Genomic DNA, 14,069 nt, shown 5'->3' on the forward strand with positions numbered 1-14,069 from the left:
AATAATTTGGAAGGAATAGTTTCTTCTCCTGGTCTCTAAACTCAGTTGTTCTAGGCCTCGTCCTGATGTTAGTCCTCATATATCGTGTTTCATTTCATGTTCAGCACGTTTGGAGAATTATTTATCTATTCTGAAAGTTTCTTCATTGATATACTCCTTGTCCATTCAAATACTTTATATGTATTCTGTCAATGTTATGTTTCTTGAAGTTGAAATGGCTGTTTCATTTTGTGTGGCAATAGTCTTAGCAATAAAAATTACATCATATTCAGAAATAATTGGTCATGAGGTGTTCAACCAAGAAAAGATAGAGTGAGTTGAAAGACAAGTGGCTAACAACATTGACAAGAGGTGACCTGAGATAAATAACATATCAAAATATTTCTGTATGCTTTCTTATTTGTATAAATTTGAAATTAGAAAAAAATGAATAGCGAGATAAAGTTTTTTTCCCTTCAGCTGCTGTATTATTATATAGTAACAATAATGATTAAGAGAGATATAAATCTGGATAGTACAAGTGGTCCCAAGGGTTTCAAATTTTCATTGGGCTGTTTTACATATACAAGTATCCCTCAAAACCAAACACTGTTCTCACTTCAAAGGAAATGAGGAACAGCTTTCTTAAACCAAAATGAGTGACGATGGTCAAGGAGCATGAACTCAGGTTCCTCCAAACCACACGTTCCAAAGTCTCCTGGAAAGTTACAAAGCACCAGCAAATCATACCTAATACCTCAAGGGATTTTTCCACTACACTTGTGGAAAAATCAGGATTGAGGTTGTAGGAAAGTGGCAAAATCTCTGCCACGGTTCTCACATGCTGTCTGGTGACAGGGAAAGCTTTCAGTTTGGGGGAAGCTGGCACTCCAGTACAGATTCCCAATACACTCCAAAAGATTTCACCTGGTAGTTATGAAGGTGCTGGCTCAGAAACTAAAGCCAGCAATGAATGGCTCCTAAGGCCCTACAGATAGGCTGGGGTAAATTAACTTTGAATCTGTTAGGTTCTTATGCTCCATGTTCACAGAAGGTCTACCAGTTGGCCAGTTGTATAAGCTTTAACCTGTGTTTGCCTTTGCCCTCTGAGAACTTCAGTGCAGTGTCCCCTGTTGACCAGCTGTCATATTCTGTGCATGAAGAGGCCAACTGCTGTTTCTGACCTGTGCTGAGGAAGCTCATTCCTAGGTGTCTGGATAAGCAGGACCGCAGTATTCAGGAGAAGTAGCTAGTGCAGCCATTCTGGTGTGGGTCTCATTTGTTTCCACTCCCAATATCTGACACAGCATTTACATGTGACATGTTACAGGAATGTTACACCTGAAACCACAACAGCACAGTGAGGCCTATGGAAGTAAAAGTAGCAAGTGAGAGAAACAGGTTTCTTAATTGAGCACAGCTAGAATCACCTTTCAACCAGGCTATCTGAGTGTTTCCTCTGTGCCCTTAAGTTTTTTGCACTTTATGAGCTATTTTATTTGATGTTTAGAATATTGGAAATAATTTAATCTTTCATAACTCTATTTTCTTTAGGCCAGTCTAGTCCCATAGCTGTAATTTCATATGGAGTGGCTAATTCTAACTTTTTTTTTTAAGGTTTTTAAGAAAGGGTTCCTTCGTATAGCCTTATCTATCCTGTACCTCGCTGGCCTTAGCCTCACCGAGAAGGTTTTAACTATCCCTACTAGTAGACATGGTCCTAATAAGAGTAATAAGCCAAGTCCCAAAAAACACTACATAAAAGTGACATAAAAAGATGACCCCTTATCCAAATATCAAGCCTGAGAAACATTCACAGGAACCATAATAAGAGGCTGTTGAACAATCAAAACCATTTTAAAGCTTGGAAATACAGCTTGTTATGTTACATTGATGGCAAGAAACATTAAATTTTGGATCTTGTATAAAAATGTTAACATTTCCAAACAACAAAGCATAAGGAGAATTTACATAGGCAGTTACACGGCCTCCCAAGAGTTTCTGTGGTAAGCTTCCAAATATAGGTCAGCTGAAAGCCAGAATCAGACCAAAGTTCCATAGTCAGTCCTCTTTTTCATTCTTTCTGCTTTTGTTGAGAACTGTCCTTATTACAAGATCAATCAATTCCAGTCACACTGTATAAGAGGTTTCTCTGCATAACATCTTCTCCCAGGAACAGAATGAAACAAGGGTGGGTCAGCTGTCCATTCACCATCAGGACAGCTGTCCATTCACCATCAGGACAGAATTTACCATGGTCAGCAACAGGAATATCCTCCTTCCAGGGAACAAGTGCAAATCACACCAGCCTTTCTGGGATCTACCTGGCTCCTTCTGTATCCTGCGGATAAACACAAGTATGCCCTCTTCCCCATATTAATATGGGGTCAGGGCCCTGCCATATTCCAGTAATTGGATCCTTCCATTTTACTTGCACATAATCGTCTTTGGTATTAGGGTGCCACAACCATTCAGTCACAGAACAGTTATATTCACATTTTAAAAAATTTAAAATAAAGAGAGCATGATAATTCTGTGGTGTCTGGGGATATAACTCATCCTTTTTTATTTTTTGCAATTGGTTCTAAGAGATCAGTGGGCATGCTCAAAAATTCCATTGCTCTGAGGATTATATGGAATACCCATTTTATGATTTATATTCATTTGTGCACAAAAACACTGAAAAGCTTGACTAATATATCAGTCTTTATAATGGAAGGAATACCAATTGTAGCAAAACACTTTAGACAATGACTTATAATGTGTTTGGTGGCTTCTCCTGCTAAGGGAGTTGCCATGATAAATCCTGAAAATGTATCAATTGTTATGTGAACATAGTTTAGTATTCCAAATTCTGGGATATGAGTAACATCCATTTGTTGTTTAGAATGGTTCCAACCCAAGGTTTTAAGTAAGTTAACGTTATGTTACAGAATTTAAACATACCCAGTGACCAATAATCTATAACCAAGACATACTGAACATGGTAAACTTATCATTCAAATCAGACGAACAAAACACCTTGCTACTTTGTTGAATCAAATTTTTATGACCATAGAAGCTTTGTAGCAGAATTAACCATTAGCTTTCTTTTTCCTGGAGTAATTTTAGCTGTAGCATGACACTGCTCACCAAATTCTAACTTCCATAACAAATTATCTTTTCCTGCTAAACATTCTCTTGCTAATTGCTTCCAGTCCCCTGGGCAGAGAGCCTCAGTAGACAAGGAGTCTAACAGAGATTGAGTAAAAGGTGCTGTAGGACAATATTAAGAGTGTGTGTGCAATTTTCAATTCTTTTATTTGTTTAAAAGGTATATGTGAATAAACTCTCACCTATTACCCTGTCCATCAGGCTGCTCCATAATTGGAAAACCATAACACTCAGTTATATCTTCTCCATTTTGCCTAACTTGTTCTTCCTCCAACTCTGCAACCTCAACAGAATCTAGGTCATCCTCAAAGTCTTCTTCTGACAAGAAATTATTATAATTAGGAGGAACATCTAACTCTTCTGGAGGAGCCAATGGTTTAATCTCATTTTGTCTTAAAGCCTCCCATTTTTCTTTCCTCTTTCTCTCTAACCCTGAAAGATTTACTTTCTCATTTCCATGCTGCATATACAGACTATTTCTAATTAAATTCCATACAAAAAATATGAGGCAACTGCCTTGTCCCATTTTTACTGTTGGATTTTACTCACCATGCCCTTTTTGATTTATGATTTGAGTTTGTCAACACCCGTGGTGTCCTTCATTGCTTCACTGCTTCATTGCTTCATTGTATCTCGGGCCCCACGTTGGGCGCCAAACTGCCAGAGTGCCACAGACCGACCCAGCCGGGTCCCACAACCACGGGAAAATCAGGGTATTTGGATATCATGAAGGCACAGTTTTGGGCGAGTTGACAGACAGAGACGACACTGTAGTAGCTTTGACTCTGCTGTGTTTTTTTTACTGAAGTCAGGCTAATAATTTTATAGTGATTTCATAAGGAAGCACCTTAAAGTTGGCATGCTTCCCAGAACACTTAGACTTTTACCAAGGACACAAAGTTTATATTTTACCATGAAAGTGTAGCCAAGCGTAAAGCAGTGCCCACAAGAAATCTTGACCTAGGAACTTTCTGATCAACACAAACAAAATGCAAAATCCTCAAATTCTAGTTTCATTATTGCTAAGCAGTGAGGAGAAAAGTCAGGAGCTAAGTCAGATACCTGCCAAAAATCTTTCTCTGCATCAAAGTTTAAATACACCTTTGTTAATTGTCCTCCCATATGTCTTGCTAAAGATTTATAATCTTTAGATTATAGAAACAAGACACCAAAGGGAGACATGCTCGAGCCAACTGTACTTTCTTATGCTATCTTTTCCTAATAAGGAGCCCATTATTTTTTCACTATTCTTGTAATGCTTTTTAATACTGAATGATTCATTACTTCTCTTAAAATTATTTTTCTTCCATTCTATTCTTGTTAAAGCTTTCAGTAATCTATCAAAAATATGTTTCCTTGAATAGTTAAATGTGCTATTCCAAGAATCATAGAGAAAGATCAAAAGACTCATTAATCCAACCCCACAACCGAAACCAAGAAAGCGTAGAAATCTCAGAATACATCTATTTAGCTTCAGTGGTCAGTGGGACACTTGTAGTTACCTTCAGGAAGCATATTTCTGAAGAAACCATATCTGCCACCTAGTAGCACAATCTATTGATATGCTACACTGACGACGCTGGAGTGGGTGTAGCACCAGAGCCCACCAGCAGAGTTGAACAGTTCTTGAGTTGGGAGTGAGGACTGAAATTAATAAACCAACACACAACACACAGGACCCTTCTGAGAGGATCTAGCAGAAGCTAGACACCTTGCTTTATTCCAGACTCCTTTTAAAGTCAGAGCTAAAGCACCTTAGTACAATGAATGATTTCACAAGGATGTCAAGCTAAAGGTGTGACTTTGACAAGACATCCCACCTGCTGTCTCAAACAAAAGGAGATAGACCTGGTAGCTTATCACTGACTCCAGTGAAGGCCAGGGTGAAAGTATGTCTTTCTGCTCAGATCTAAATAACAAAGCAGCCTGGCAGACCAGCAGCTCCCAACAAGGGCCTTTCTCACCACAGCCTCCTTTGGAAGCATTGGGAGCATGTCTCTCCATTGGACTCACTTCTCTGTGGAATTTACACTGCTGAGCATCTTCTTAGCAGAGCCTTGGTGGCCTCTTGATCTAGAGGACAGGTGCCCACTAGAATTGACAGACCTTTGGAAAAATGTCCCATGTCCTCTGGGGGCCTAGATTATCTTGAAGAACCCGGGTAAAACTTAATGTCACTTTAATCCCTCTGTCCACAGTGGTATAGGCTCCCAAGAATAGTTAATCAACATCCAGAAGGTCAGTTGTCCTGCCTGCTACTCTTATATTTTGTATGACATTAAATAATGTTTGGTAAGGGAAACACCACATTTTTGTTCACTAATGCAGCCCTTGTAGATATTTTCTAAGGACAGATCAATAAATTTTGAGAGTTTTAATGATTTAAATAAGTATTTGATTGAACTTTGACCTTAAATTTTTGATTACTTTCACTTAAAGATCTTTATGGCCCATCTTTTACATAAGTTACATACATACTCAGAACTTCTGTGACATGTTTAGGATTTTCAGCTTTGTATTTATTGTTTGGATTCTGGAAACATTTAGTAATCTTAGTTTAGAAATATGTATTACTCTATAGAAATCCTCGTTTTACTAAAAATATTTTTATTGCTACTTCCTTTTAACCTTTGTTTCTCTGGGAACAGATTCACAGAGAGAAGCTGAATTCTCATTTGGTGTGGGCCACAGCCTGAGGACAACAGTCCTGGGAGGGAATATTTGAAGGGAATGGGAATTAGAAGGAGCCATTCTTTGGTTCCAGGAACCACCACTAAACATAACAGTTATGTGACACTGGTGAGCTTCACGAAGCCCTTGAAGATTCTTTTTTTTTTTAACATGAGGAGAGAAAGACCTCCCAGCTAATTCTCTTCAGAAGGGGAGAGGAGAGATGTGCAGAAAGCAACAGCACCGTTCCCACTGTGTTTCACAAGGAACAACAGCGTCACTTCTGTGTATCCATGGACAGATCGTATTGTGCATAAGCTTCTCTTATTTTCAGTTCTGTTTTTATTGCACTTCTATTGCTTGTACACATTGTAACATGGGATTATCACTCTTTATTGTATAGGATTTGGTTGTTTGATCATGCTTGTTTTTGTTTCTTTTAAAGCAAGGTGTGACTTTTTATGATGTGACTTGCTCAGCTGTTGGTAATATCAATATTTTTATCCAAGCTATTTGTACATTTAGATTGTTCTGTAATTTTCAGTTCCCTACTTAAAATGAAACGAACATTTAAACTGAAGGTATGTCTAAAAAAACATGGCTTGTTTATCCTATATTATATGGCTAATATCGACTTATAAGTTACTATATACCATATGTGTCTTTCTGCTTCTGGGTTATTTCACTCGGGATGATCTTTTCTATTTCCCACTATTTGCCTGCAGGCTTCATAATTGCCTTGTTTTTAATTACCGAATAATATTCCATTGTTTAAATGTACCATACAATTATTCCTCCATTGAGGGACATCTAGGTTGTTTCCAGATTCTGGCTATAACAAATAAAGCTGCTATGAACATAGTTGAGCTAATGTCCTCATTGAATGGTGGGGCATCTTTGGGTATATGCCGAGGAGTGGTATAGCTAGATCTTGAGGTAGCACAATTACGAATTGTCTGAGAAAGCGCCAGAATGATTTCCGAAGTGGTTGTACAAGGTTACATTCCCACCAGCAATGGAGGAAGGTTCCCCTTTCTCCACAGCCTATCGAGGATGTATCATCCCTTAAGCTTTTTGTCTTAGCCATTCTGATGGGGGTGTGTGGAATAAAGAAGCTAAACAAGGAGGAGCCTAGGGAAGAGGCTGAAACCTCACTCAGAGGGGAAAACAGAATAGACATCAGAAGTAGGAGTAGACAAGGAACAGGACAGGAGCCTTCCACAGAGGACCTCTGAAAGATTCCACTCACCAGGGTATTGAAGGAGATACTGAGACTCATAGCCAAACTTTGGGCAGAGCGCAGGAGGCCTTACAGAAGGATAGGGAGATAGAAAGACCTGGAGGGGAAAGGAGCTCACAAGAAGACCAACAGAGCCAAAGAACCTGGGCACAGGGGGTCCTGCAGAGACCAATACTGCAACCGAGGACCATGCATGGAGAAGACCTAGACATCTTGCTCAGAGGAAGCCCATAGGCTGCTAAGTGTCCTAGTGGGTTCCCTAGTAAGGGGCTCAGGGACTGGCTCTGACATGAACTCAGTGGCTGACTCTTTGATCACCTCCGGCTGAGGGTGCAGCTTTCCCAGAACACAGAGGAAGATGATGCAGCCAGCCCTGATGAGACCTCATAGGCTAGGGTCAGAGAGAAGGTCGTATCAGTAGACTAGGGAAAGGGCACAGGGGGAGAAGAGGGAAGGTGGGTAGGACTAGGAGGAGATGAGGAAGGAGGCTACAGCAGGGATACAAGTGAATAAATTGAAATAAATAATTTTTAAATGAACATTGCTTGTGACTAACAGCAGAATACAGGGATGATGAGGGAGTTGGGGACAGATGGCACATGAGGGATGAGGCCTCAGGGTTAGTGGCCATGCATTAAAAGGGGCAGGGTCAATGACATAGCAGCTGAACCCCAAGCTCTGAGTCCACATCTATGAAAGATAATATGTCACAAATGCTACTGGGTCCTTATATAAACATACATAGAGAGACAATAGGAAGAGAGAGGATTCTGTAAAGTCAAAATTATCTTGGGCATACAATAACAGACTCATGTTGGACCAGATTGTTATTTATGATGGTGATATTCAGGTATTGTAGACACTGGCTACACTTTTTCACTTTAACAAAACTGAAGAGTAAATTGGACTGTGGCAGAAGTTTCTGTTAGCATCCCTGGCTCTCTTAGCTACACATTCTTCTTTAAAGTCCCAGAGGGAAATTATTAACCAAATAGTTATCCAAGAATGAGCAGAGTCTCACCAGGTATGATGTCACTTGCCTTCTGTTCCTTGTGCATTTAAATAGCTTCTGTCCCTTGGCAAATGTGGCTCAGGCTGCAGCTGCATCTGATGGTGAGTCAGCATGGCATGGGGTGATCAGCGGACAGTCTGATCTCAGGGGTCTGTTTTAGCCTTTATTCTTTACTGTCTTATTCATTATAGGGAGGAGAGAGTGTCCTTCTCCTCCTCCTCCTCTTCCTCCTACTCCTCCTTCTTCTTTTTCTTCTTCTTCATCTTCCTCCTCCTCCTCTTCTACTTCTTCTCTTGCGTTTCTCTCCCTCTTCCTCCTCCTCTTCCTCTTCTGCTCATTCTTATTTTTCTTTTCCTACTCCTCCTTCTCCTTCTTGATTTCTCTGTATAGCCCTAGCTGACATGCAACATGAGCAGCCTGGCTTCAAACTAAGAAGTCTACATGCCTCCCTCCCTAGTGCTGGCATTAAATGTGTGCACTACCTCACCCAGCATCTTTCTAAAGTTTCCTTCTGGTATTTTCTTACTGAGATGTTTTCTAACTAGTAAATGAAACAACATGTTTTCCGTAGAGACACACAGAGATACACACACATACACAACCAGACTTGCCTTGATTTCATTGATGACCCCTTTTCACGAGTGCTAGGATTGTTGGAGGCATCTGCCAGCACACCCACCCTTCCTTTTTAAGTGTTCATAGGACAATGCATTCATTTTGCCAAACTGTCTCTGTTGTTAAATTTCAAGTATGGGCAATTCTAAAGGGTTAAAATGAATCTTATCAATGTCTCACCATGTGAAGCAGAGAGTCCATGATTTATACACAAACTATATATTCTTGGGGAAATGATATTTCCCTAAAATCCATGCAGCTAGCACTCTGTGTCTACTCATAGTTTAAGCATTCACAATGTCAGCTATTGTGTGGTGTGAGGCAGGTGCTCTGAGACCCTGAGCTCCTTCCTCAGTGTAAAAGAAGAAAACATGGTCACTCCTATGTAAACACCCAGGGGGCTCAAAGATGCTGCTGGTATGGGATGATGCTCTGTCCCTTCTCTACCTTCATGGTTAGAAATAAAGTTTTAACAATGCACCAATCTTCTCACATGAAATCAAATAGCACAGCATGGATAAGGGCAATCAGAGTGCTAGTTCAACACTTTGTGCAGACACAACATTCCTGATCTCCTGCTGCCTGGGTACCTTGATGCCAGTGGCCCCCACTTAAGAGAGTGCAGACTTCCCAGCACGCCTCCTGCCCCTCACCTGCCTCCTGACCTCCATTCACTAAGTAGACAGTGCTCAGAGATTCTCATAGACTGTGGATCCGTCCCCAGTCTTTCTTCACTGTGTCCAGTAATACAGAGTCAGCAGGTAAAGGTAAGATGAACTTTGGAGAGCTTATGCTTTTCAATCCATGCAACTTTCCTGTCACGAATAAGCCTTTTAAAAATAGAAATCTATCTGCTTCTTCCTGTCTCTCACTCCATTTCCTGTCTGTATCTCTACCCATCTCATCTTATAGGTCTCAGATTTGTCTGATATTTATACAAAGACATCAAGAACACAGCCATGTTCTCTGCTCTGTCAGCAGCACAGGCAGAACATACTACTTTATGGGCTTAAGTATCAGGTTCGCTTTTGTGCTTTATTTTTAGGATCTTGACATAGATATAAAATGTCCCTGAGATTTGTGATTGTTTTCTTACTCCCCTGTAACTCTTGCTAACATCTCAGAAAGAGGAGATTTCATTTTCTTCCTATTGCTGCTAGCACACAAATTAAAAAAAAATCTTATAAGATCTCCTCTTTTTAAAAATACTGTGTAGAAGAGGCATCCACTGAGCCTTATTAGACAGGCTGGACACACTCTATCTGATACTGTTTCTTACTATGTTGTACCTCTTTTAAACTTCAAACTTAATTCACATCTATGTGCAATTTTCCCAGCATAAACAGACACTAACCTTGTTTAATGCAACCAAGGTTAACGTGTCTGGGGATTTCTTTCAGCATCTAACACAGAAGGAGGCTGTGAGCCTGGAGTGGAGGGAATGGTGAGTTTCTATCAGGAACATCTCAGGGCTGTGTTCCCTCTCCCTCTCAGACTCCATGAAGGAGTGGCTGACTGAGATGCTGCTGCCACAGCCTGGCCTGGCAACCAGCAGTGACTGCTGAATCCTCTGCCTCCTGTGGATTCTTACAGCAAATGGTGGATACTGTGAGGAGTGAAGTTTGGAGAAGGGCAACCAGAGAACTTGAAACATTGCACTAACTCTGTCTACCCAGCATAGATGAGGGAGCATGTTATATTTATTTTATATCTATATTTTCATATGACCATGTTTATGTGAACATACATTTAAAGAGAATTTATCCATCAAAACAAACAGATATAGGACACTTCAAATTCAATGGAAGTGTATATCAGTCAATTAAAATAAATTACCATAATATGTTAAAAATCACATTCTTCAGTGAAGGTTAAATTGGAGAGTGCATCTCATCTCATAATGTGTTAACATTAGAATCAGCTCAAAAATGGTTCTGAATAATAACTCATGCACTAATTAATTTTTAACACTGTTTCTTGGCTCATTTGGATTCCATGTGTATTAGGGTTTTTTGATAATTTCGGTTGGTAATTTACTATTTCCATTAGTATCAAAAAAAAAATCATCCTGCAGCTTTGAAGAACAGGAAAGGCCAGGACCATGAACTGTGGTAGATCTACTCTGAAGTGTGATGGCTATAACCACAGATGTGCATTCTTACTTTTTAAATTCCTTACATCATAGCTAGACTGTTACTCTCAGATCTACAAGTCCAGGGAATTTCTCAGCACAGTATGTTTGTGCACATATCGGTACGCAGTCACTAACACCAAAGCTTCTTGGTTGCCTAGTAGAAACCCATGGACAACACTACCTGGATAAGCAACTACACTGGACAGTCAGATTTCATCCTGCTGGGACTCTTCACTCAATTCAAACACCCTGTCTTGCTTGCTGTGGTCATTTTTGTGGTTTTCCTGCTGGCCTTCTCTGGGAACGCCCTCCTGATCCTCCTCATCCTCTCTGACACCCACCTCCACACACCCATGTACTTTTTCATCAGCCAGCTGTCTCTCATGGACATGATGTACATTTCTGTCACTGTGCCCAAGATGCTCATGGACCAGGTCCTTGGGAGCCACAGGATCTCAGCTGCTGCCTGTGGGATACAGATGTTCTTCCATCTGACACTAGCAGGTTCCGAATTTTTCCTTCTGGCTGCCATGTCTTATGACCGCTATGTGGCCATCTGCCACCCACTCCGTTATCCTGTCCTCATGAACCACAGGGTGTGCCTCCTCCTGATGTCTGTCTGTTGGCTCCTGGGATCCTTGGATGGATTCATGTTCACCCCTGTCACCATGACCTTCCCATTCTGTGGGTCCAGGGAGATCCACCACTTCTTCTGTGAGGTCCCTGCTGTGAGGAAGCTCTCCTGCTCAGACACCCGGCTCTCTGAGACCCTCATGTACCTGTGCTGTGTGCTCATGCTTCTCATCCCTGTGACAGTCATTTCCAGCTCCTATTCAGCCATCCTCCTCACTGTTGTCAGGATGAACTCAGCAGAGGGCAGGAGGAAGGCCCTTGCCACCTGCTCCTCCCACATGGCTGTGGTCATCCTCTTCTTTGGCGCTTCTTTCTATAACTACATGCTCCCTGCCTCCTTACACACCCCTGAGAAAGACATGGTGGTATCTGTGTTTTACACAATTCTTACCCCTATGTTGAACCCACTAATCTATAGTCTTAGGAATAAGACTGTCAAAGATGCTATGAAGAAATTGTTGGGTGTACAATCCCTCTTCAAGAAAGAGTAAAATAATTTGGAAGGAATAGTTTCTTCTCCTGGTCTCTAAACTCAGTTGTTCTAGGCCTCGTCCTGATGTTAGTCCTCATATAACATGTTTCATTTCATATTCAACACTTTTGGAAAATCATTTATCTATTCAGAAAGTTTTATTGATATACTTCTTATCCATTCAAATACTTTTTATATATTCTGTCAATGTTCTATTTTTTGAAGTTGAAATTGCTATTTCATTTTGTGGGGTAATAGTTTTAGCAATAAATAAATGTCATATTCAGAAATAATTGGTCATGAGGTGTTCAATCAAGAAAAGATAAGAGTGAGTTGAAAGACAAGTGGCTAACAACATTGACAAGAGGTGACCTGAGATAAATAACATATCAAAATATTTCTGCATGCTTCCTTATTTGTATAAATTTGAAATTCGAAAAAAAATGAATAGCAAGATACCATTTTTCCCTTCAGCTCCTGTATTATTATATAGTAATAATAATGGTTGAAAGAGATAAAATCTGGATGGTACAAGTGGCCCTGAGGGTTTCAAATTATTTTGTATATGCCAAACACCTACTGACAAAGCAAACACTGTTCTCACTTCAAAGGAAATGAGGAACAGCTTTCTTGAACCAAAAATGAGTGACGATGGTCAAGGAGCATGAACTCAGGTTCCTCCAAACCACACGTTCCAAAGTCTCCCGGAAAGTTACAAAGCACCAGCAAATCATACCTAATACCTCAAGGGATTTTCCACTACACTTGTGGAAAAATCAGGATTGAGGTTGTAGGAAAGTGGCAAAATCTCTGCCACGGTTCTCACATGCTGTCTGGTGACAGGGAAAGCTTTCAGTTTGGGGGAAGCTGGCACTCCAATACAGATTCCCAATACACTCCAAAAGATTTCACCTGGTAGTTATGAAGGTGCTGGCTCAGAAACTAAAGCCAGCAATGAATGGCTCCTAAGGCACTACAGATAGGCTGGGGTAAACTAACTTTGAATCTGTTATGTTCTTATGCTCCATGTTCACAGGAGGTCTGCCAGTTGGGCAGTTGTACAAGCTTTAACCTGTGTTTGCCTTTGTCCTCTGAGAGCTTCAGTGCAGTGTCCCCTGTTGACCTGTCATATTCTGTGCATGAAGAGGCCAACTGCTGTTTCTGACCTGTGCTAAGGAAGCTCATTCCTAGGAGTCTGGATAAGCAGGATCGCAGTCTTCAGGAGAAGTAGCTAGTGCAGCCATTCTGATGTGGGTCTCATTTGTTTCCATTCTCTGTATCTGACACAGCATTTACAAGTGACATATTACAGGAATGTCAGAACCTCAACTCACAACAGCACAGTGAGGCCTAAGGAAGTAAAAGTAGCAAGAGGGAGAAATAGGTTTCTCAATCAAGCACAGCTAGAATCACCTTTCATCCAGGCTATCTGAGTGTTTCCTCTCTGCTCTTACATTTTCTGTACTTTATGAGCTATTTTATTTGATGTTTAGAATATTTGAAATATTTTAATCTTTCATAACTCTATTTTCTTTTGGCAAGTCTAGTTCCATAGCTGTGATTTCATATGGAGTGGTTAATTCTAGCTTTTTTTTTTAAAGGTTTTTGAGAAAGGGTTCCCTTGTGTAGCCTTGTCTATCCTGTAACTCACTGGCCTTGACCTCACAGAGATTCACCTGCCTCTGCCTCCTGAGTGCTGAGAATAAAGGTGTGTGCCTACACTGATCAGGGGTTAGTTCTAATTTTAGGAAAGATTGTTCTTTGGTTTTTAAGTTTTTGTACGTTTCATTTATGGGTCGTATTTTAATTCGTTCTGTTGCATTGGTATTATACCAGATGGCATTTTGGGGGAGTAAATATAAACCACCTTGTAGAAGAAATTAGACAACAACACAGTATGTGTTTGACTCACTTTTTAATGGAACTGTCTTTTCTCCCGAATAAGTCAAAATCATGAGAAGTCAGAATTTCGTGGGGTATTGCAGACATAACCACATCATTTACGTCACAATCAGAGAGTGGACCACTTTTTAAAATGACGTACTGATCCTTTGTAATCTCTCCTCCTCGTGACCCAGGCATCATCTGTACGCCCTCTCTAATAGCAAACATCATTTTTGAAGGGTAATTACATATCTGCTCCTTTCCTGAGGCAGCCACT

At 40.5% G+C, this 14,069-nt stretch overlaps 1 protein-coding gene across 1 annotated transcript; it reads left to right on the forward strand.

Moving 5' to 3' along the window:
• The first annotated feature begins 10,970 nt into the window (after positions 1-10,970).
• LOC110552189 (olfactory receptor 2T4-like) lies at positions 10,971-11,927 on the forward strand. Its single transcript, XM_060365022.1, has one exon. It carries the CDS (start codon positions 10,971-10,973, stop codon positions 11,925-11,927), a length of 957 nt encoding a protein of 318 aa, XP_060221005.1.
• Positions 11,928-14,069: the final 2,142 nt, after the last annotated feature.

This window comes from Meriones unguiculatus, chromosome 11 (assembly GCF_030254825.1).
Source record: "Meriones unguiculatus strain TT.TT164.6M chromosome 11, Bangor_MerUng_6.1, whole genome shotgun sequence".
Lineage (NCBI taxonomy): Eukaryota > Metazoa > Chordata > Mammalia > Rodentia > Muridae > Meriones > Meriones unguiculatus.